The following is an 18716-nucleotide window of genomic DNA, read 5'->3' on the forward strand; positions in this document are numbered from 1 at the left end:
AGAAGATGACTTAACCTTCATTCATTTTCAGAGGTTTAAAGTGTACAATACACCAATCAAAAGTCAACTAATCCTTTCACCAAACACTTACCTGGTGTTGTGAGACCTTTTATTCTTTACTATTACTACAAACTGCCTCAATGAAACACAAAGTCCCAAAGCAGAAGCTAAACACATCTTCCTGAGGCCGGAAGGAGACCTTATATACTCCACTCTGCAAACCACCTGCCCTCCTCAGCTGGAACCACTTCACCCTGATGAAAGGTGGCACTCCTTCTCTTAATTATTTTCTTTCTTTTTAACCTCAGCCATGACGTGCTTTAGTGTAAACCTGTCATGTTCCAAACAAATCCTCAAACAAATATATTTCATAGATTCCTACCTCGTCTCGAAAATGTCTGCTGTAAACGAAACGCTGTGACTCTGCATTTGTAGAAATAGATGCACAAATGGGGGTTCAAAATGTGGGCATGTGCATGACAAAGTGGTTTTCTGTAGGACTGTGATGTTTGTCAGGGGCCAGCACATCCAGAAAAGGGAAGTTCCGCTGCTGCTGTTAGCGGAGATGTTGTTCTCAAACTGACATCAACCCTTCCTGCACAATGCGTTGACATTTACTTTCCAACTCTGCTTGGTGCCATCAGGATGAACAGGGAACATGGCTAACAGATGATGGGGAAGAAAAAATCTTTTATTGTCATTGTAAACATACACAGGACTCCATATTATGCAAACATGCCAAGAAGTTCTAACATGAAGGCGCCACCATTGCTAAGTGCACCTGTCCACTCTCCACATTTCATTGTCCAGGTTGGGACATGAACTGGTGACTCTCCAGTTCCCACCCAACATGATAATCGCACAATGGTGCAACAAAGTAATCCACCTGGTGTCCTCTTTTGTTGGTTTCATTCACATAGCCAGGTGAAATGTTACAGATGGCCAAGAAAAAAGGATTTTGTACAAGGATTTTATTGAGTCCCCACACTGACAATGGGGATATAGATAGTACCCCAAATCCCATGGACCAAGGCTGGGGATGCCAGGAGACCTGCAGAAGACACCCCAATAGCTTTTCCAGGCCCCCTGAGTTCAAAATGTTTAACATAAGGATCTCGTTTATGGTTGACATCACTGACCTTGTGTCAAAGCTTGGGAGACCATCCAACCCATTAATATGGTTAGGTTTGCACAAGATGCAATCAAACTCTCAGGGTCATTAACTGCAGAATCTGAGCCAGAGACCCTCAGCTGAACTCAGTCCAAGGAGTGAAGCTTTGCCTGGTTTGAAGGGCACTGCCCTCCCTGAGCTGGATACTGGTTGAGCTGAGGTCATGTGTGAGGCTGGGAGACTCCCAGTGAGATCATGAGAGGGCCTGGCTGATTCCCCAGAAGTTTATCTAATTTGTTTCAGATCCAAAATTAGTCAGTTTGGATTTTACTATTGTTACTAGTACAACAACATTCTTGTAGTGTTTGGTCCTGGTAACTCTGGCTGAAGTTATCATCCACCTTCAGCTCAATGCTGACATACAGGTGAATGTCTCAACATGTGATGAGCCTTTGAAAGGAATCATGTGCCAACTCAATTAAAATATTTCTCCAATTTACACTTGATCCATACTGACAGATACCATTCAATGGAATCTTGAGTATGGCAATGACTGCTGGCAAGTCAGATTCCTCCTCAGACTCATTTTAGTTGGGACCATAACTTGAATTTCTGCTGGGAATGAACACATTTGACAAGCAGGTTCTGCAGACAGTATGTAGTTTATTTGTACATGTTCCAGAATGAAGGATGACCACTTTCCTGAACACTGCTGCACAGTCTTCATTAGCTGCCCAGGCATGTAAACATTTCATTTGTTGTCCAAAGAAGTCAACATGAAGTTAAACATGGCTCCTCCTCACACAGACTTGATCATCATTCTGCTGGCCTTGGCTGAGTAAGGTGCAGGACCTTTCCAGGTCCTCCAGTGAACACCAGATGCCCAACCGATGTTGTCACCAGCAGGATGCCAGTCACCATTGAGGCCAGCAGACCCACAGCTGCTGTACCACCAACCACCACCGAATGATGTGACACATTCCCTCACAGAGATGTCACCAAAGATGCAGGGGGAGCAGTTGTCATTGTCACGATCAAGGGTGCTGAAGCCGCAGCCGTTCTGGTCAATGCCTGGATGGGCACCACGGATGGCGTCACCTGTAAACAGAGAGGGAGATTTAGCCTGGAGTTCATCATTCAGATGCTGCCTTGAAGACAACTGTTGCTCAGTAACAGGATGATGGTCCAATCTGAGTTGTAGAGCTAAGTGTGTGGATTAAGTTCAAGAGGCCACCAGAAAGAAAGAGTAGCAGCTTTCACTGACTGAAGCAACTACAAATTAACACTTCTGGCTTTCAGTGAGCCTGTAAAGTGTTGAGAAATAAATAAAAACCTCCCCTTGGATTAATGTTTCTAATTAGGCTCAACTCACTACAGACTGTCAGTCTACCTGTTCATTTATAGCAAGGGAAGATTGTAAAAGCAGAACAGCTGAAGTTTAACAGCAGGTGGAGCTTCCTTTGACAGGACAAGTGCTTCATTGGAAATCTTACCAAGGGGATATAAGGATTTGTACTGCCATCTTTCAATATGTAGAAGTGTTGATGCATTTACACAACTTCACTAAGAGATTGAACTGACTGTCTTTAGAAAAGTCAAGAGTTAAAGCTCAGCAGTTAGAGCTTCTGTACCTGCAGTTCCACTGTATTTCCCAACATGCAACTTGAAGTTTTCTTCCTCACTTCCCAGTTTGAAGTCTTGATACTCAGCAAAAGCAGTGCCACCTTCGTAGTCCCACAAGTCCACCCTCAAGACCCACTTCTTGGTCTTATCCTTGGTCAGAGAGAAAATGTTCTGCAGACCGAGCCAGTGGTCCTCTGTGGGAAGCAGAGAGGACAACTGAGGATTTTCCCTGTTTGAGACATCTTTGAGTAATCTGAAGCCATATTGTCTCTAAATTAATAGAAACAGTTGTCTTTGCTGCAGGTTTAACATTTGAGGGTAAAACCAGGCAGTGTGTTCCAGCTGCAAGTATCAATCTACTCTGAACCATTAGTGAAAGAACTGCCAATATCTATCAGGGGTGTTGTTGCTGCCACATGTTGCCTTCTAGTGCACCAGGTCTTGTTAAAGTTTTATTGAGTGGATAACTTGTCATCTGAGAAACACTAACTTCCACAGGCTCAATAACTAGAGTGACAGTTTACATCTCAGGGGTTTCTTACTCGTCACATCTCCAAAGCCATTCTTATAGTCTGCCCAGCTCCTGCTGAAGGAAAGCTCTGGTCCAGTGCGCCTCTGAAGCACCGTCCACCCTCCATCTGCTCTCATCTCACAGTACACCTGAACAGGAAGTCCAACATTGCAGTGAGAAAGCTGCTAACTACAGTTTGCTTTGTACACAACATTTCATGTTCAATACCCTGAAAGGACTCTTGACTCCAGCAGGGAACATTGTATAAGCTCCACTGGATGATTGGTGTGACTCAGCCTTGATCTGCGTGCAGTCTGTTGAAGCAAACATGACAAGAGAAAAAGCAAGTGAACAGCTAGTCCAGATGTGGTCGCTTGTTGTACGGTCAACAGTTTGTATGTACATGGAATTGTACTGTCAGTGACCATTACCTTGATGAGGACTTGGTATCTGCTGTGCCTTCTAGCAAGATGAAAGAAATGTTACAATTTTAATACACAAAGCCACTCATTACATCTAGAAAATAAAGCTACATTTGTAGTTGTCTTTAATAAATTGAGACAGGGAAACATTAGAGAAGGTTGCTGGTTTCATTCTTACCTGAGTCTCTCCTGTGCAGCTGAAGACAAAAGCCAAGATGAGGCCACAGTATCCAACAGGACCCATTTCACCTGATTCTCTGTTAGAAAGTTAACATTTTAATATGCTTTTGAAATAAATGTAGTCTTTTAGTAGAACTTAAGCAGGCACAAGAATTACACTTAAAAAAAAAAAAAAAAAGTTTGAAACTGCAATCCAGGTTCAACTTTCCAACATGGAGAGAAGATGACTTAACCTTCATTCACTTTCAGAGGTTTAAAGTGTACAATACACCAATTAAAAGTCAACCAATTCTTTCTCCAAACACTTACCTGGTGTTGTGAGACCTTTTATTCTTTACTTTTACTACAAACTGCCTCAATGAAACACAGCGTCCTAAAGCAGAAGTTAAACACATCTACCTGAGGCAGGGAGGAGACCTTATATACTCCACTCTTCAAACCACCTGCCCTCCTCAGCTGGAACCACTTCACCCTGATGAAAGGTGACACTCCTTCTCTTAATTATTTTCTTTCTTTTTAACCTCAGCCATGACGTGCTTTAGTGTAAACCTGTCATGTTCCAAACAAATCCTCAAACAAATATATTTCATAGATTCCTACCTCGTCTCGAAAGTGTCTGCTGTAAACGAAACGCTGTGACTCTGCATCTGTAGAAATAGATGCACAAATGGGGGTTCAAAATGTGGGCATGTGTGGGACAAAGTGGTTTTGTGTACGACTGTGATGTTTGTCAGGGGCCAGCACATCCAGAAAAGACAAGTTCCGGTGCTGCTGTTAGTGGAGATGTTGTTCTCAAACTGACATCAACCCTTCCTGCACAATGCGTTGACATTTACTTTCCAACTCTGCTTGGTGCCATCAGGATGATGCAAACATGCCGAGAAGTTCCAAAGTGAAGGCGCCACCATTGCGAAGTTCACCTGTCCACTCTCCACATTTCATTGTCCAGGCTGGGACATGAACTGGTGACTCTCCAGTTCCCACCCAACATGATAATCGCACAATGGTGCAACAAAGTAATCCACCTGGTGTCCTCTTTTGTTGGTTTCGTTCCCAAGGCCAGGTGAAATGCTGGGATCGGAAGACCAACACGTCATGGTTCCCAGGCCAGCCATTGTGGAAATCTACAACAGAGTCATAGGTGGTGTTGATCTTATGAGTATGCTCTCTGCCCTGGACAAATACCGTTTCAAAACCAGAAGCTGGTACTTGTATATTTGGTGGCATAATGTCACACGGGCACTCATCAAAGCTTGGACTCTGTACCGAAGAGGCATGAAGGCACTTGGGCCCCGACAAAAATACCATGTCCCTGAGAGGGTTTCAGGCCTCGGTTGGCTCTTGCCACACAAGCGCAGTAAAATGGAACATTAGGAAATGCAGACACTGTCCTCTGTACTACTGTCCTCATACCACTTGGAAAATTAAAGAGAAAGAGATCGAAAAAGGTAGCAGGTAAAAAAAAAATCAAGATGCAGATGTTACAGATGGCCAAGAAAAAAGGATTTTGTACAAGGGTTTTATTGAGTCCCCACACTGACAATGGGGATATAGATAGTACCCCAAATGACATGGACCAAGGCTGGGGATGCCAGGAGACCTGCAGAAGACACCCCCCCCCCAATAGCTTTTCCAGGCCCCCTGAGTTCAAAATGTTTAACATAAGGATCTCTTGTTTATGGTTGACATCACTGACCTTGTGTCAAAGCTTGGGAGACCATCCAACCCATTAATATGGTTAGGTTTGCACAAGACGCAATCAAACTCTCAGGGTCATTAACTGCAGAATCTGAGCCAGAGACCCTCAGCTGAACTCAGTCCAAGGAGTGAAGCTTTGCCTGGTTTGAAGGGCACTGCCCTCCCTGAGCTGGATACTGGTTGAGCTGAGGTCATGTGTGAGGCTGGGAGACTCCCAGTGAGATGAGAGGGCCTGGCTGATTCCCCAGAAGTTTATCTAATTTGTTTCAGATCCAAAATTAGTCAGTTTGGATTTTACTATTGTTACCAGTACAACAACATTCTTGTAGTGTTTGGCCCTGGTAACTCTGGCTGAAGTTATCATATACCTTCAGTTCAATGCTGACATACAAGTGAATGTCTCAACATGCGATGAGCCTTTGAAAGGAATCATGTGCCAACTCAATTAAAATATTTCTCCAATTTACACCTGATCCATGCTGACAGATCACATTCAATGGACTCTTGAGTATAGCACTTACTGCTGGCAAGTCAAATTCCTCCTCAGACTGATTTTAGTTGTGACCATAACTTGAGTTTCTGCTGGGAATGAACACATTTGACAAGCAGGTTCTTGACAGTATGTAGTTTATTTGTACATGTTCCAGAATGAGAGATGACCACTTTCCTGAACACTGCTGCACAGTCTTCATTAACTGTGTAGGCATGTAAACATTTCATTTGTTGTCCAAAGAAGTCAACATGAAGTTAAACATGGCTCCTCCTCACACAGACTTGATCATCATTCTGCTGGCCTTGGCTGAGTAAGGTGCAGGACCTTTCCAGGTCCTCCAGTGAACACCAGATGCCCAACCGATGTTGTCACCAGCAGGATGCCAGTCACCATTGAGGCCAGCAGACCCACAGCTGCTGTACCACCAACCACCACCGAATGATGTGACACATTCCCTCACAGAGATGTCACCAAAGATGCAGGGGGAGCAGTTGTCATTGTCACGATCAAGGGTGCTGAAGCCGCAGCCGTTCTGGTCAATGCCTGGATGGGCGCCACGGATGGCGTCACCTGTAAACAGAGAGGGAGATTTAGCCTGGAGTTCATCATTCAGATGCTGTCTTGAAGACAACTGTTGCTCAGTAACAGGATGATGGTCCAATCTGAGCTGTAGAGCTAAATGTGTGGATTAAGTTCAATTGGCCACCAGAAAGAATGAAAGTCAGCTTTCACTGACTAAAGTCAAAAGTTGATTGAAGCAACTACAAATTAACACTTCTGGCTTTCAGTGAGCCTGTAAAGTGCTGAGAAATAAATAAAAACCTCTCCTTTGGATTAATGTTTCTAATTAGGCTCAACTCACTACAGACTGTCAGGCTACCTGTTCATTTATAGCAAGGGAAGATTGTAAAAACAGAACAGCTGAAGTTTAACAGCAGTTGGAGCTTCCTTTGACAGGACAAGTGAGCTTGATGAAGTGCTTCATTGGAAGTCTTAAAGGGGATATAAGGATTTGTCCTACCAACTTTCAATATGTAGAAGTGTTGATGCATTTATGCAGATTCACTAAGATTGAACTGACTTTGTCTTTAGAAAAGTCAAGCGTTAAAGCTCAGCAGTTAGAGCTTCTGTACCTGCAGTTCCACTGTATTTCCCAACATGCAACTTGAAGTTTTCTTCCTCACTTCCCAGTTTGAAGTCTTGATACTCAGCAAAAGCAGTGCCACCTTCATAGTCCCACAAGTCCACCCTCAAGACCCACTTCTTGGTCTTGTCCTTGGTCAGAGAGAAAATGTTCTGCAGACCGAGCCAGTGGTCCTCTGTGGGAAGCAGAGAGGACAACTGAGGATTTTCCCTGTTTGAGACATCTTTGCATTAATTTAAAGAGACAATATGGCTTCAGATTTTGCAAACACTTGTCTTTGCTGCAGGTTTAACATTTGAGGGTAAAACCAGGCAGTGTGTCCCAGCTGCAAGTATCAGTCTACTCTGAACCATTAGTGAAAGAACTGCCAATATCTATCAGGGGTGTTGTTGCTGCCACATGTTGCCTTCTAGTACGCCAGGTCTTGTTAAAGTTTTGAGTGGATAACTTGTAATCTGAGAAACACTAACTTGCACAGGCTCGATAACTAGAGTGACAGTTTACATCTCAGGGGTTTCTTACTCGTCACATCTCCAAAGCCATTCTTATAGTCTGCCCAGCTCCTGCTGAAGGAAAGCTCTGGTCCAGTGCGCCTCTGAAGCACCGTCCACCCTCCATCTGCTCTCATCTCACAGTACACCTGAACAGGAAGTCCAACATTGCAGTGAGAAAGCTGCTGGCTTAGTCATGCTGAGCTGCAAGTGACAGCAGAAGCCTTCATACATGGACAAGATCAGTTTTGTAAACTGTCACTTATGACTACAGTTTGCTTTGTACACAACATTTCATGTTCGATACCCTGAAAGGACTCTTGACTCCAGCAGGGAACATTGTATAAGCTCCACTGGATGATTGGGGTGACTCAGCCTTGATCTGCGTGCAGTCTGTTGAAGCAAACATGACAAGAGAAAAAGCAAATGAACAGCTAGTCCAGATGTGGTCGCTTGTTGTACGGTCAACAGTTTGTATGTACATGGAGTTGTGCTGTCAGTGACCATTACCTTGATGAGGACTTGGTATCTGCTGTGTCTTCTAGCAAGATGAAAGAGAAATTATATTTTAATACACAACACCACTCATTACATCTAGAAAATAAAGCTACATTTGTGTATTGAGACAGGGAAACATTAGAGAAGGTTGTTGGTTTCATTCTTACCTGAGTCTCTCCTGTGCAGCTGAAGACAAAAGCCAAGATGAGGCCACAGTATCCAACAGGACCCATTTCGCCTGATTCTCAGTTAGAAAGTTAATATTTTAATATGCTTTTGAAATAAATGTAGTCTTTTAGTAGAACTTAAGCAGGCACAAGGATTATACTAAAAACATTTTGAAACTGCAATCCAGGTTAAAGTTTCCAACATGGAGAGAAGATGACTTAAACTTCATTCACTTTCAGAGGTTTAAAGTGTACAATATACCAATCAAAAGTCAACTAATCCTTTCACCAAACACTTACCTGGTGTTGTGAGACCTTTTATTCTTTACTATTACTACAAACTGCCTCAATGAAACACAAAGTCCCAAAGCAGAAGCTAAACACATCTTCCTGAGGCAGGAAGGAGACCTTATATACTCCACTCTGCAAACCACCTGCCCTCCTCAGCTGGAACCACTTCACCCTGATGAAAGGTGGCACTCCTTCTCTTAATTATTTTCTTTCTTTTTAACCTCAGCCATGACGTGCTTTAGTGTAAACCTGTCATGTTCCAAACAAATCCTCAAACAAATATATTTCATAGATTCCTACCTCGTCTCGAAAATGTCTGCTGTAAACGAAACGCTGTGACTCTGCATCTGTAGAAATAGATGCACAAATGGGGGTTCAAAATGTGGGCATGTGCGTGACAAAGTGGTTTTCTGTTGGACTGTGATGTTTGTCAGGGGCCAGCACATCCAGAAAAGGGAAGTTCCGCTGCTGCTGTTAGCGGAGATGTTGTTCTCAAACTGACATCAACCCTTCCTGCACAATGCGTTGACATTTACTTTCCAACTCTGCTTGGTGCCATCAGGATGAACAGGGAACATGGCTAACAGATGATGGGGAAGAAAAAATCTTTTATTGTCATTGTAAACATACACAGGACTCCATATTATGCAAACATGCCAAGAAGTTCTAACATGAAGGCGCCACCATTGCTAAGTGCACCTGTCCACTCTCCACATTTCATTGTCCAGGTTGGGACATGAACTGGTGACTCTCCAGTTCCCACCCAACATGATAATCGCACAATGGTGCAACAAAGTAATCCACCTGGTGTCCTCTTTTGTTGGTTTCATTCACATAGCCAGGTGAAATGTTACAGATGGCCAAGAAAAAAGGATTTTGTACAAGGGTTTTATTGAGTCCCCACACTGACAATGGGGATATAGATAGTACCCCAAATCCCATGGACCAAGGCTGGGGATGCCAGGAGACCTGCAGAAGACACCCCCCCCCCCAATAGCTTTTCCAGGCCCCCTGAGTTCAAAATGTTTAACATAAGGATCTCTTGTTTATGGTTGACATCACTGACCTTGTGTCAAAGTTTGGGAGACCATCCAACCCATTAATATGGTTAGGTTTGCACAAGACACAATCAAACTCTCAGGGTCATTAACTGCAGAATCTGAGCCAGAGACCCTCAGCTGAACTCAGTCCAAGGAGTGAAGCTTTGCCTGGTTTGAAGGGCACTGCCCTCCCTGAGCTGGATACTGTTGGTTACTGGTTGACCTGAGGTCATGTGTGAGGCTGGGAGACTCCCAGTGAGATGATGAGAGGGCCTGGCTGATTCCTAGACATTTAACTAGTTTGGTTCAGATCCAAAATTAGTCAGTTTGGATTTTACCATTGTTACCAGTACAACAATGTTCTTGTAGTGTTTGGTCCTGGTAACTCTGGCTGAAGTTATCATCCACCTTCAGCTCAATGCTGACATACAGGTGAATGTCTCAACATGTGATGAGCCTTTTTAAAGGAATCGTTTGCCAACTCAATTAAAATATTTCTCCAATTTACACCTGATCCATACTGACAGATACCATTCAATGGAATCTTGAGTATAGCACTGACTGCTGGCAAGTCAAATTCCTCCTCAGACTGATTTTAGTTGGGACCATAACTTGAATTTCTGCTGGGAATGAACACATTTGACAAGCAGGTTCTGCAGACAGTATGTAGTTTATTTGTACATGTTCCAGAATGAAGGATTACCACTTTCCTGAACACTGCTGCACAGTCTTCATTAGCTGCCCAGGCATGTAAACATTTCATTTGTTGTCCAAAGAAGTCAACATGGCTCCTCCTCACACAGACTTGATCATCATTCTGCTGGCCTTGGCTGAGTAAGGTGCAGGACCTTTCCAGGTCCTCCAGTGAACACCAGATGCCCAACCGATGTTGTCACCAGCAGGATGCCAGTCACCATTGAGGCCAGCAGACCCACAGCTGCTGTACCACCAACCACCACCATACGATGAGACACATTCCCTCACAGAGATGTCACCAAAGATGCAGGGGGAGCAGTTGTCATTGTCACGATCAAGGGTGCTGAAGCCGCAGCCGTTCTGGTCAATGCCTGGATAGGCACCACGGATGGCGTCACCTGTAAACAGTGAGTGAGATTTAGCCTGGAGTTCATCATTCAGATGCTGCCTTGAAGACAACTGTTGCTCAGTAACAGGATGATGGTCCAAGCTCCCAGAAGTATACATCTGAGCTGTAGAGCTAAATGTGTGTATTAAGTTCAAGAGGCCACCAGAAAGAATGAAAGTATAGCAGCTTTCACTGATTGAAGTCGAGGCAGATGGCCGCCCCCCCTGAGCCTGGTTCTGCTCGAGGTTTCTGCCTCTTAAAGGAAGTTTTTCCTTGCCACTGTTGCCAAGTGCTTGCTCATCGGGGGATCTGTTGGGTCTCTTTAAATAAATTTATAAAGAGTTTGGTCTAGACCTGCTCTATATGTAAAGTGCCTTGATGTAACTTTGTTATGATTTGGCGCTATACAAATAAATCTGATTTGATTTTGATTTGAAGTCAAAAGTTGATTGAAGCAACTATAAATTAGCACTTATGGCTTTCATTGAGCCTGTAAAGTGCTTAGAAATAAAAAAAACCTCCCCTTGGATTAATGTTTCTAATTAGGCTCAACTCACCAGACTGTCAGTCTACCTGTTCTCCATTTATAGTCAGGTAAGATTGTAAAAGCCATTTTGTTTGTTTTAAAGCTGAAGTTTAACAGCAGGTGGAGCTTCCTTTGACAGGACAAGTGCTTCATTGGAAATCTTACCAAGGGGATATAAGGATTTGTACTACCGTCTTTCAATATGTAGAGTAGTAGTGTAGTGTTGATGCATTTATGCAGATTCACTCAGGTTGAACTGACTTTGTCTTTAGAAAAGTCAAGAGTTAAAGCTCAGCAGTTAGAGCTTCTGTACCTGCAGTTCCACTGTATTTCCCAACATGCAACTTGAAGTTTTCTTCCTCACTTCCCAGTTTGAAGTCTTGATACTCAGCAAAAGCAGTGCCACCTTCATAGTCCCACAAGTCCACCCTCAAGACCCACTTCTTGGTCTTGTCCTTGGTCAGAGAGAAAATGTTCTGCAGACCGAGCCAGTGGTCCTCTGTGGGAAGCAGAGAGGACAACTGAGGATTTTTCCTGTTTGAGACATCTTTGCATTCATTTAAAGAGACAATATGACTTCAGATTACTCAAACTGTTGTCTTTGCTGCAGGTTTAACATTTGAGGGTAAAACCAGGCAGTGTGTCCCAGCTGCAAGTATCAGTCTACTCTGAACCATTAGTGAAAGAACTGCCAATATCTATCAGGGGTGTTGTTGCTGCCACATGTTGCCTTCTAGTGCGCCAGGTCTTGTTAAAGTTTTATTGAGTGGATAACTTGTCATCTGAGAAACATTAACTTCCACAGGCTCAATAAAGAGTGACAGTTTACATCTCAGGGGTTTCTTACTCGTCACATCTCCAAAGCCATTCTTATAGTCTGCCCAGCTCCTGCTGAAGGAAAGCTCTGGTCCAGTGCGCCTCTGAAGCACCGTCCACCCTCCATCTGCTCTCATCTCACAGTACACCTGAACAGGAAGTCCAACATTGCAGTGAGAAAGCTGCTAACTACAGTTTGCTTTGTACACAACATTTCATGTTCGATACCCTGAAAGGACTCTTGACTCCAGCAGGGAACATTGTATAAGCTCCACTGGATGATTGGGGTGACTCAGCCTTGATCTGCGTGCAGTCTGTTGAAGCAAACATGACAAGAGAAAAAGCAAATGAACAGCTAGTCCAGATGTGGTCGCTTGTTGTACAGTCCTCAGTTTGTATGTACATGGAATTGTACTGTCAGTGACCATTACCTTGATGAGGACTTGGTATCTGCTGTGTCTTCTAGCAAGATGAAAGAAGTTATATTTTAATACACAACACCACTCATTACATCTAGAAAATAAAGCTACATTTGTAGTTGTCTTTAATAAATTGAGACAGGGCAACATTAGAGAAGGTTGCTGGTTTCATTCTTACCTGAGTCTCTCCTGTGCAGCTGAAGACAAAAGCCAAGATGAGGCCACAGTATCCAACAGGACCCATTTCACCTGATTCTCAGTGAGCAAGTTAACATTTTAATATGCTTTTGAAATAAATGTAGTCTTTTAGTAGAACTTAAGCAGGCACAAGGATTATACTTAAAAAAAGTTTGAAACTGCAAGTCAGGTTAAAGTTTCCAACATGGAGAGAAGATGACGTTACCTTCATTCATTTTCAGAGGTTTAAAGTGTACAATATACCAATTAAAAGTCAACTAATTCTTTCACCAAACACTTACCTGGTGTTGCGAGACCTTTTATTCTTTACTAGTACTACAAACTACCTCAATGAAACACAGCGTCCCAAAGCAGAAGCTAAACACATCTACCTGAGGCAGGAAGGAGACCTTATATACTCCACTCTGCAAACCACCTGCCCTCCTCAGCTGGAACCACTTCACCCTGATGAAAGGTGACACTCCTTCTCTTCATTATTTTTTTCTTTTTAACCTCAGCCATGACGTGCTTTAGTGTAAACCTGTCATGTTCCAAACAAATCCTCAAACAAATATATTTCATAGATTCCTACCTCGTCTCATAAATGTCTGCTGTAAACGAAACGCTGTGACTCTGCATCTGTAGAAATAGATGCACAAATGGGGGTTCAAAATATGAGCATGTGTGGGACAAAGTGGTTTTCTGTAGGACTGTGATGTTTGTCAGGGGCCAGCACATCCAGAAAAGAGAAGTTGTGGTGCTGCTGTTAGTGGAGATGTTGTTCTCAAACTGACATCAACCCTTCCTGCACAATGCGTTGATATTTACTTTACAACTCTGCTTGGTGCCATCAGGATGAACAGGGAACATGGCTAATAGATGATGGGGAAGAAAAAATCTTTTATTGTCATTGTAAACATACACAGGACTCCATATTATGCAAACATGCCAAGAAGTTCCAAAGTGAAGGCGCCACCATTGCTAAGTGCACCTGTCCACTCTCCACATTTCATTGTCCAGGCTGGGACATGAACTGGTGACATTCCAGTTCCCACGCCAAGTCCCAACCCGCTGAGCCGCTGCCGCTCCTCAGGAAACAGGTAAGAAGGCCCATGGATCCTATAGTCAACTAAAACAACATGATAATCGCACAATGGTGCAACAAAGTAATCCACCTGGTGTCCTCTTTTGTTGGTTCGTTCACATAGCCAGGTGAAATGCTGGGATCGGAAGACCAACACGTCATGGTTCCCAGGCCAGCCATTGTGGAAATCTACAACAGAGTCATGGGTGGTGTTGATCTTATGAGTATGCTCTCTGCCCTGGACAAATACCGTTTCAAAACCAGAAGCTGGTTCTTGTATATTTGGTGGCATAATGTCACACGGGCACTCATCAAAGCTTGGACTCTGTACCGAAGAGGCATGAAGGCACTTGGGCCCCGACAAAAATACCATGTCCCTGAGAGGGTTTCAGGCCTCGGTTGGCTCTTGCCACACAAGCGCATTAAAATGGAACATTAGGAAATGCAGACACTGTCCTCTGTACTACTGTCCTCATACCACTTGGAAAATTAAAGACAAAAGAGATCGAAAAAGGTAGCAGGTAAAAAAAAAAAATCAAGATGCAGATGTTACAGATGGCCAAGAAAAAAGGATTTTGTACAAGGGTTTTATTGAGTCCCCACACTGACAATGGGGATATAGATAGTACCCCAAATGACATGGACCAAGGCTGGGGATGCCAGGAGACCTGCAGAAGACACCCCCCCCCCCCAATAGCTTTTCCAGGCCCCCTGAGTTCAAAATGTTTAACACAAGGATCTCTTAGTTATGGTTGACATCACTGACCTTGTGTCAAAGTTTGGGAGACCATCCAACCCATTAATGTGGTTAGGTTTGCACAAGACGCAATCAAACTCTCAGGGTCATTAACTGCAGAATCTGAGCCAGAGACCCTCAGCTGAACTCAGTCCAAGGAGTGAAGCTTTGCCTGGTTTGAAGGGCACTGCCCTCCCTGAGCTGGATACTGGTTGAGCTGAGGTCATGTGTGAGGCTGGGAGACTCCCAGTGAGATCATGAGAGGGCCTGGCTGATTCCCCAGAAGTTTATCTAATTTGTTTCAGATCCAAAATTAGTCAGTTTGGATTTTACTATTGTTACTAGTACAACAACATTCTTGTAGTGTTTGGTCCTGGTAACTCTGGCTGAAGTTATCATCCACCTTCAGCTCAATGCTGACATACAAGTGAATGTCTCAACATGTGATGAGCCTTTTAAAGAAATCATGTGCCAACTCAATTAAAATGTTTCTCCAATTTACACCTGATCCATGCTGACAGATCACATTCAGTGGACTCTTGAGTATAGCACTTACTGCTGGCAAGTCAAATTCCTCCTCAGACTGATTTTAGTTGGGACCATAACTTGAATTTCTGCTGGGAATGAACTCATTTGACAAGCAGGTTCTGCAGACAGGATGTAGTTTATTTGTACATGTTCCAGAATGAAAGATGACCACTTTCCTGAACACTGCTGCACAGTCTTCATTAGCTGCCCAGGCATGTAAACATTTCATTTGTTGTCCAAAGAAGTCAACGTGAAGTTAAACATGGCTCCTCCTCACACAGACTTGATCATCATTCTGCTGGCCTTGGCTGAGTAAGGTGCAGGACCTTTCCAGGTCCTCCAGTGAACACCAGATGCCCAACCGATGTTGTCACCAGCAGGATGCCAGTCACCATTGAGGCCAGCAGACCCACAGCTGCTGTACCACCAACCACCACCGAATGATGTGACACATTCCCTCACAGAGATGTCACCAAAGATGCAGGGGGAGCAGTTGTCATTGTCACGATCAAGGGTGCTGAAGCCGCAGCCGTTCTGGTCAATGCCTGGATGGGCGCCACGGATGGCGTCACCTGTAAACAGAGAGGGAGATTTAGCCTGGAGTTCATCATTCAGATGCTGCCTTGAAGACAACTGTTGCTCAGTAACAGGATGATGGTCCAATCTGAGCTGTAGAGCTAAATGTGTGGATTAAGTTCAAGAGGCCACCAGAAAATATGAAAGTCAGCTTTCACTGACTAAAGTCAAAAGTTGATTGAAGCAACTACAAATTAACACTTCTGGCTTTCAGTGAGCCTGTAAAGTGCTGAGAAATAAATAACCTCCCCTTGGATTAATGTTTCTAATTAGGCTCAACTCACTACAGACTGTCAGTCTACCTGTTCATTTATAGCAAGGGAAGATTGTAAAAGCAGAACAGCTGAAGTTTAACAGCAGTTGGACCTGCCTTTGACAGGACAAGTGCTTCATTGGAAAGCTTACCAAGGGGATATAAGGATTTTTACTACCATCTTTCAATGTAGAAGTGTTGATGCATTTACACAACTTCACTAAGAGATTGAACTGACTGTCTTTAGAAAAGTCAAGAGTTAAAGCTCAGCAGTTAGAGCTTCTGTACCTGCAGTTCCACTGTATTTCCCAACATGCAACTTGAAGTTTTCTTCCTCACTTCCCAGTTTGAAGTCTTGATACTCAGCAAAAGCAGTGCCACCTTCATAGTCCCACAAGTCCACCCTCAAGACCCACTTCTTGGTCTTGTCCTTGGTCAGAGAGAAAATGTTCTGCAGACCGAGCCAGTGGTCCTCTGTGGGAAGCAGAGAGGACAACTGAGGCTTTTCCCTGTTTGAGACATCCATTTAAAGAAACTATGGACTAAAGAGTAAGACATTTCACAAAAGGCACAACGTCTGCAGGTTTTTAAACATTTGAGGGCAAACCAGGGTCAACTGAAGTGGTCATGTCTCACATGTTGCGTCACCAGGTGCAAATTCCAGTCTGCCAATATTCACAGGTTTTATCCACTTGTGTTGCTTTCTAGTGCACCCAGTCATTTATTAGGATAAAGGTTTTACATCTAGCCTGAAAAATCCAGCCACTTCTAAACTTCCACAGGCTCGATAACTAGAGTGACAGTTTACATCTCAGGGGTTTCTTACTCGTCACATCTCCAAAGCCATTCTTATAGTCTGCCCAGCTCCTGCTGAAGGAAAGCTCTGGTCCAGTGCGCCTCTGAAGCACCGTCCACCCTCCATCTGCTCTCATCTCACAGTACACCTGAACAGGAAGTCCAACATTGCAGTGAGAAAGCTGCTGGCTGCAGTTTGCTTCGTACACAACATTCCATGTTCGATACCCTGAAAGGACTCTTGACTCCAGCAGGGAACATTGTATAAGCTCCACTGGATGATTGGTGTGACTCAGCCTTGATCTGCGTGCAGTCTGTTGAAGCAAACATGACAAGAGAAAATTCAAATGAACAACAACTAGTCCAGATGTGGTCACTTGTTGTACGTTCCTCAGTTTGTATGTACATGGAATTGTGCTGTCAGTGACCATTACCTTGATGAGGACTTGGTATCTGCTGTGTCTTCTAGCAACATGAAAGAGAAATTATATTTTAATACACAACACCACTCATTACATCTAGAAAATAAAGCTACATTTGTGTATTGAGACAGGGCAACATTAGAGAAGGTTGTTGGTTTCATTCTTACCTGAGTCTCTCCTGTGCAGCTGAAGACAAAAGCCAAGATGAGGCCACAGTATCCAACAGGACCCATTTCACCTGATTCTCAGTGAGCAAGTTAACATTTTAATATGCTTTTGAAATAAATGTAGTCTTTTAGTAGAACTTAAGCAGGCACAAGGATTATACTTAAAAAAAGTTTGAAACTGCAATTCAGGTTAAAGTTTCCAACATGGAGAGAAGATGACGTTACCTTCATTCATTTTCAGAGGTTTAAAGTGTACAATACACCAATTAAAAGTCAACTAATTCTTTCTCCAAACACTTACCTGGTGTTGTGAGACCTTTTATTCTTTACTATTACTACAAACTGCCTCAATGAAACACAACGTCCAAAAGCAGAAGTTAAACACATCTTCCTGAGGCAGGGAGGAGACCTTATATACTCCACTCTGCAAACCACCTGCCCTCCTCAGCTGGAACCACTTCAACCTGATGAAAGGTGACACTCCTTCTCTTAATTATTTTTTTCTTTTTAACCTCAGCCATGACGTGCTTTAGTGTAAACCTGTCATGTTCCAAACAAATCCTCAAACAAATATATTTTATAGATTCCTACTTCATCTCGAAAGTGTCTGCTGCAAACAAAAAGCTTTGACTCTGCATCTGTAGAAGCTGAGTCGCAGGAGTGAGCTGGTGATGATAAAATCACTAATTGGACCCAAAACATTAAAGGGGTTTTGTTTATTAATGGTATATTGTGAAATTTATGGAATATATGGAATGAAGTTTGAACACACAACTACTCAAAAGTTTGGGATCCCTTGCAAATTTCTTTGTTATCCAAAGAAAAACATTTTCATGCAGTTCAACAATATTTATCAGGCAATTATTAAATAAGGATCCACATGTTTGCATAGAGCACTTATGTACAATTGTCATTCCTTTTCAATTTCCTGGTATGGATACTAATCCAAGTTCATTTTACAAGCCTAACTGAATGTTAGAAAACCCATTTTGCAATTGTGTAGCACAGCTGCAAACAGTTGTACAAAGGGACCACAAAAGGTAGCATGGCATGTTAGTTTAGTATCTAAAGCATGAACAATTTGTTTACAGGGTTGAGATAGCCAGAAAGAAAGAACATTTGAGACCTGTCCATCTGACACTTAACCATTTCTAGGTCACAGGGGGTGCTGGAGCCAATCCCAGCTCACATTTTGGGAGAGTCACCACAAAACTTGAACATGCACATCTTGGGATGGTGGGAGAAAACCAGAGTACTGGAAGTAAACCCATGCAGACTCTGTACAGAAAGACCCCCAGTCCAGGAACTGAGCAGAAGGCAACACAGCAATCAGACTCCATAAATGGGATTCAAAAATGTGGAGGACAAAGTCTTTCTGTGGGATTGATTTGGCAGAAGCCATCTACCTTCAGCTCAATAGCCAAAAAAAAAATAAAAGTCAACACATGAGCCTTGTAAGGAATC

General features: G+C 43.3%; 4 protein-coding genes across 4 annotated transcripts; all 4 read right to left on the minus strand.

Moving 5' to 3' along the window:
- Positions 1-1887: 1887 nt before the first annotated feature.
- LOC115037222 (angiopoietin-4-like) lies at positions 1888-3911 on the minus strand. The gene is made up of 6 exons (XM_029495719.1): positions 3846-3911; positions 3677-3707; positions 3474-3559; positions 3277-3394; positions 2743-2928; positions 1888-2209 (listed from the first exon to the last, which is right to left on the minus strand). The coding sequence occupies exons 1-6, from the start codon at positions 3909-3911 to the stop codon at positions 1911-1913; spliced, it is 786 nt and encodes a 261-aa protein (XP_029351579.1). The 3' UTR covers positions 1888-1910.
- Positions 3912-6292: 2381 nt separating this feature from the next.
- Positions 6293-8404, minus strand: LOC115037223 (angiopoietin-4-like). Its single transcript, XM_029495720.1, has 6 exons — positions 8339-8404; positions 8184-8214; positions 7981-8066; positions 7705-7822; positions 7172-7357; positions 6293-6608 (listed from the first exon to the last, which is right to left on the minus strand). The coding sequence occupies exons 1-6, from the start codon at positions 8402-8404 to the stop codon at positions 6310-6312; spliced, it is 786 nt and encodes a 261-aa protein (XP_029351580.1). The 3' UTR covers positions 6293-6309.
- A 2055-nt stretch (positions 8405-10459) lies between these two features.
- On the minus strand, positions 10460-12758 carry LOC115037225 (angiopoietin-4-like). Its single transcript, XM_029495721.1, has 6 exons — positions 12693-12758; positions 12527-12557; positions 12324-12409; positions 12127-12244; positions 11593-11778; positions 10460-10763 (listed from the first exon to the last, which is right to left on the minus strand). Exons 1-6 carry the CDS (start codon positions 12756-12758, stop codon positions 10465-10467), a joined length of 786 nt encoding a protein of 261 aa, XP_029351581.1. The 3' UTR covers positions 10460-10464.
- Positions 12759-15307: 2549 nt separating this feature from the next.
- On the minus strand, positions 15308-17318 carry LOC115037226 (angiopoietin-4-like). Its single transcript, XM_029495722.1, has 6 exons — positions 17253-17318; positions 17098-17128; positions 16892-16977; positions 16695-16812; positions 16157-16342; positions 15308-15611 (listed from the first exon to the last, which is right to left on the minus strand). The coding sequence occupies exons 1-6, from the start codon at positions 17316-17318 to the stop codon at positions 15313-15315; spliced, it is 786 nt and encodes a 261-aa protein (XP_029351582.1). The 3' UTR covers positions 15308-15312.
- Between the last annotated feature and the right edge of the window lie 1398 nt (positions 17319-18716).

The sequence above is a fragment of the Echeneis naucrates genome, chromosome 23 (assembly GCF_900963305.1).
Source record: "Echeneis naucrates chromosome 23, fEcheNa1.1, whole genome shotgun sequence".
NCBI classification, from domain to species: domain Eukaryota; kingdom Metazoa; phylum Chordata; class Actinopteri; order Carangiformes; family Echeneidae; genus Echeneis; species Echeneis naucrates.

Excerpts from the sequence above, each read along its gene's own strand:
- LOC115037222 (XM_029495719.1), bottom strand. The coding sequence starts at position 3,911 with ATGGGTCCTGTTGGATACTGTGGCCTCATCTTGGCTTTTGTCTTCAGC. Across the intron at positions 3,708-3,845 it reads GCTGCACAGGAGAGACTCAG|AAGGCACAGCAGATACCAAG; the intron begins GTAAGAATGAAA and ends TCATCTTGCTAG. Across the intron at positions 2,929-3,276 it reads TGGCTTTGGAGATGTGACGA|AGGACCACTGGCTCGGTCTG; the intron begins GTAAGAAACCCC and ends TGCTTCCCACAG.
- LOC115037223 (XM_029495720.1), bottom strand. The coding sequence starts at position 8,404 with ATGGGTCCTGTTGGATACTGTGGCCTCATCTTGGCTTTTGTCTTCAGC. Across the intron at positions 8,215-8,338 it reads GCTGCACAGGAGAGACTCAG|AAGACACAGCAGATACCAAG; the intron begins GTAAGAATGAAA and ends TCATCTTGCTAG. Across the intron at positions 7,823-7,980 it reads GAGTCAAGAGTCCTTTCAGG|GTGTACTGTGAGATGAGAGC; the intron begins GTATCGAACATG and ends CTTCCTGTTCAG.
- LOC115037225 (XM_029495721.1), bottom strand. The coding sequence starts at position 12,758 with ATGGGTCCTGTTGGATACTGTGGCCTCATCTTGGCTTTTGTCTTCAGC. Across the intron at positions 12,558-12,692 it reads GCTGCACAGGAGAGACTCAG|AAGACACAGCAGATACCAAG; the intron begins GTAAGAATGAAA and ends TCATCTTGCTAG. Across the intron at positions 10,764-11,592 it reads GAAATACAGTGGAACTGCAG|GTGACGCCATCCGTGGTGCC; the intron begins GTACAGAAGCTC and ends CACTGTTTACAG.
- LOC115037226 (XM_029495722.1), bottom strand. The coding sequence starts at position 17,318 with ATGGGTCCTGTTGGATACTGTGGCCTCATCTTGGCTTTTGTCTTCAGC. Across the intron at positions 17,129-17,252 it reads GCTGCACAGGAGAGACTCAG|AAGACACAGCAGATACCAAG; the intron begins GTAAGAATGAAA and ends TCATGTTGCTAG. Across the intron at positions 16,978-17,097 it reads GATACCAAGTCCTCATCAAG|ACTGCACGCAGATCAAGGCT; the intron begins GTAATGGTCACT and ends TTGCTTCAACAG.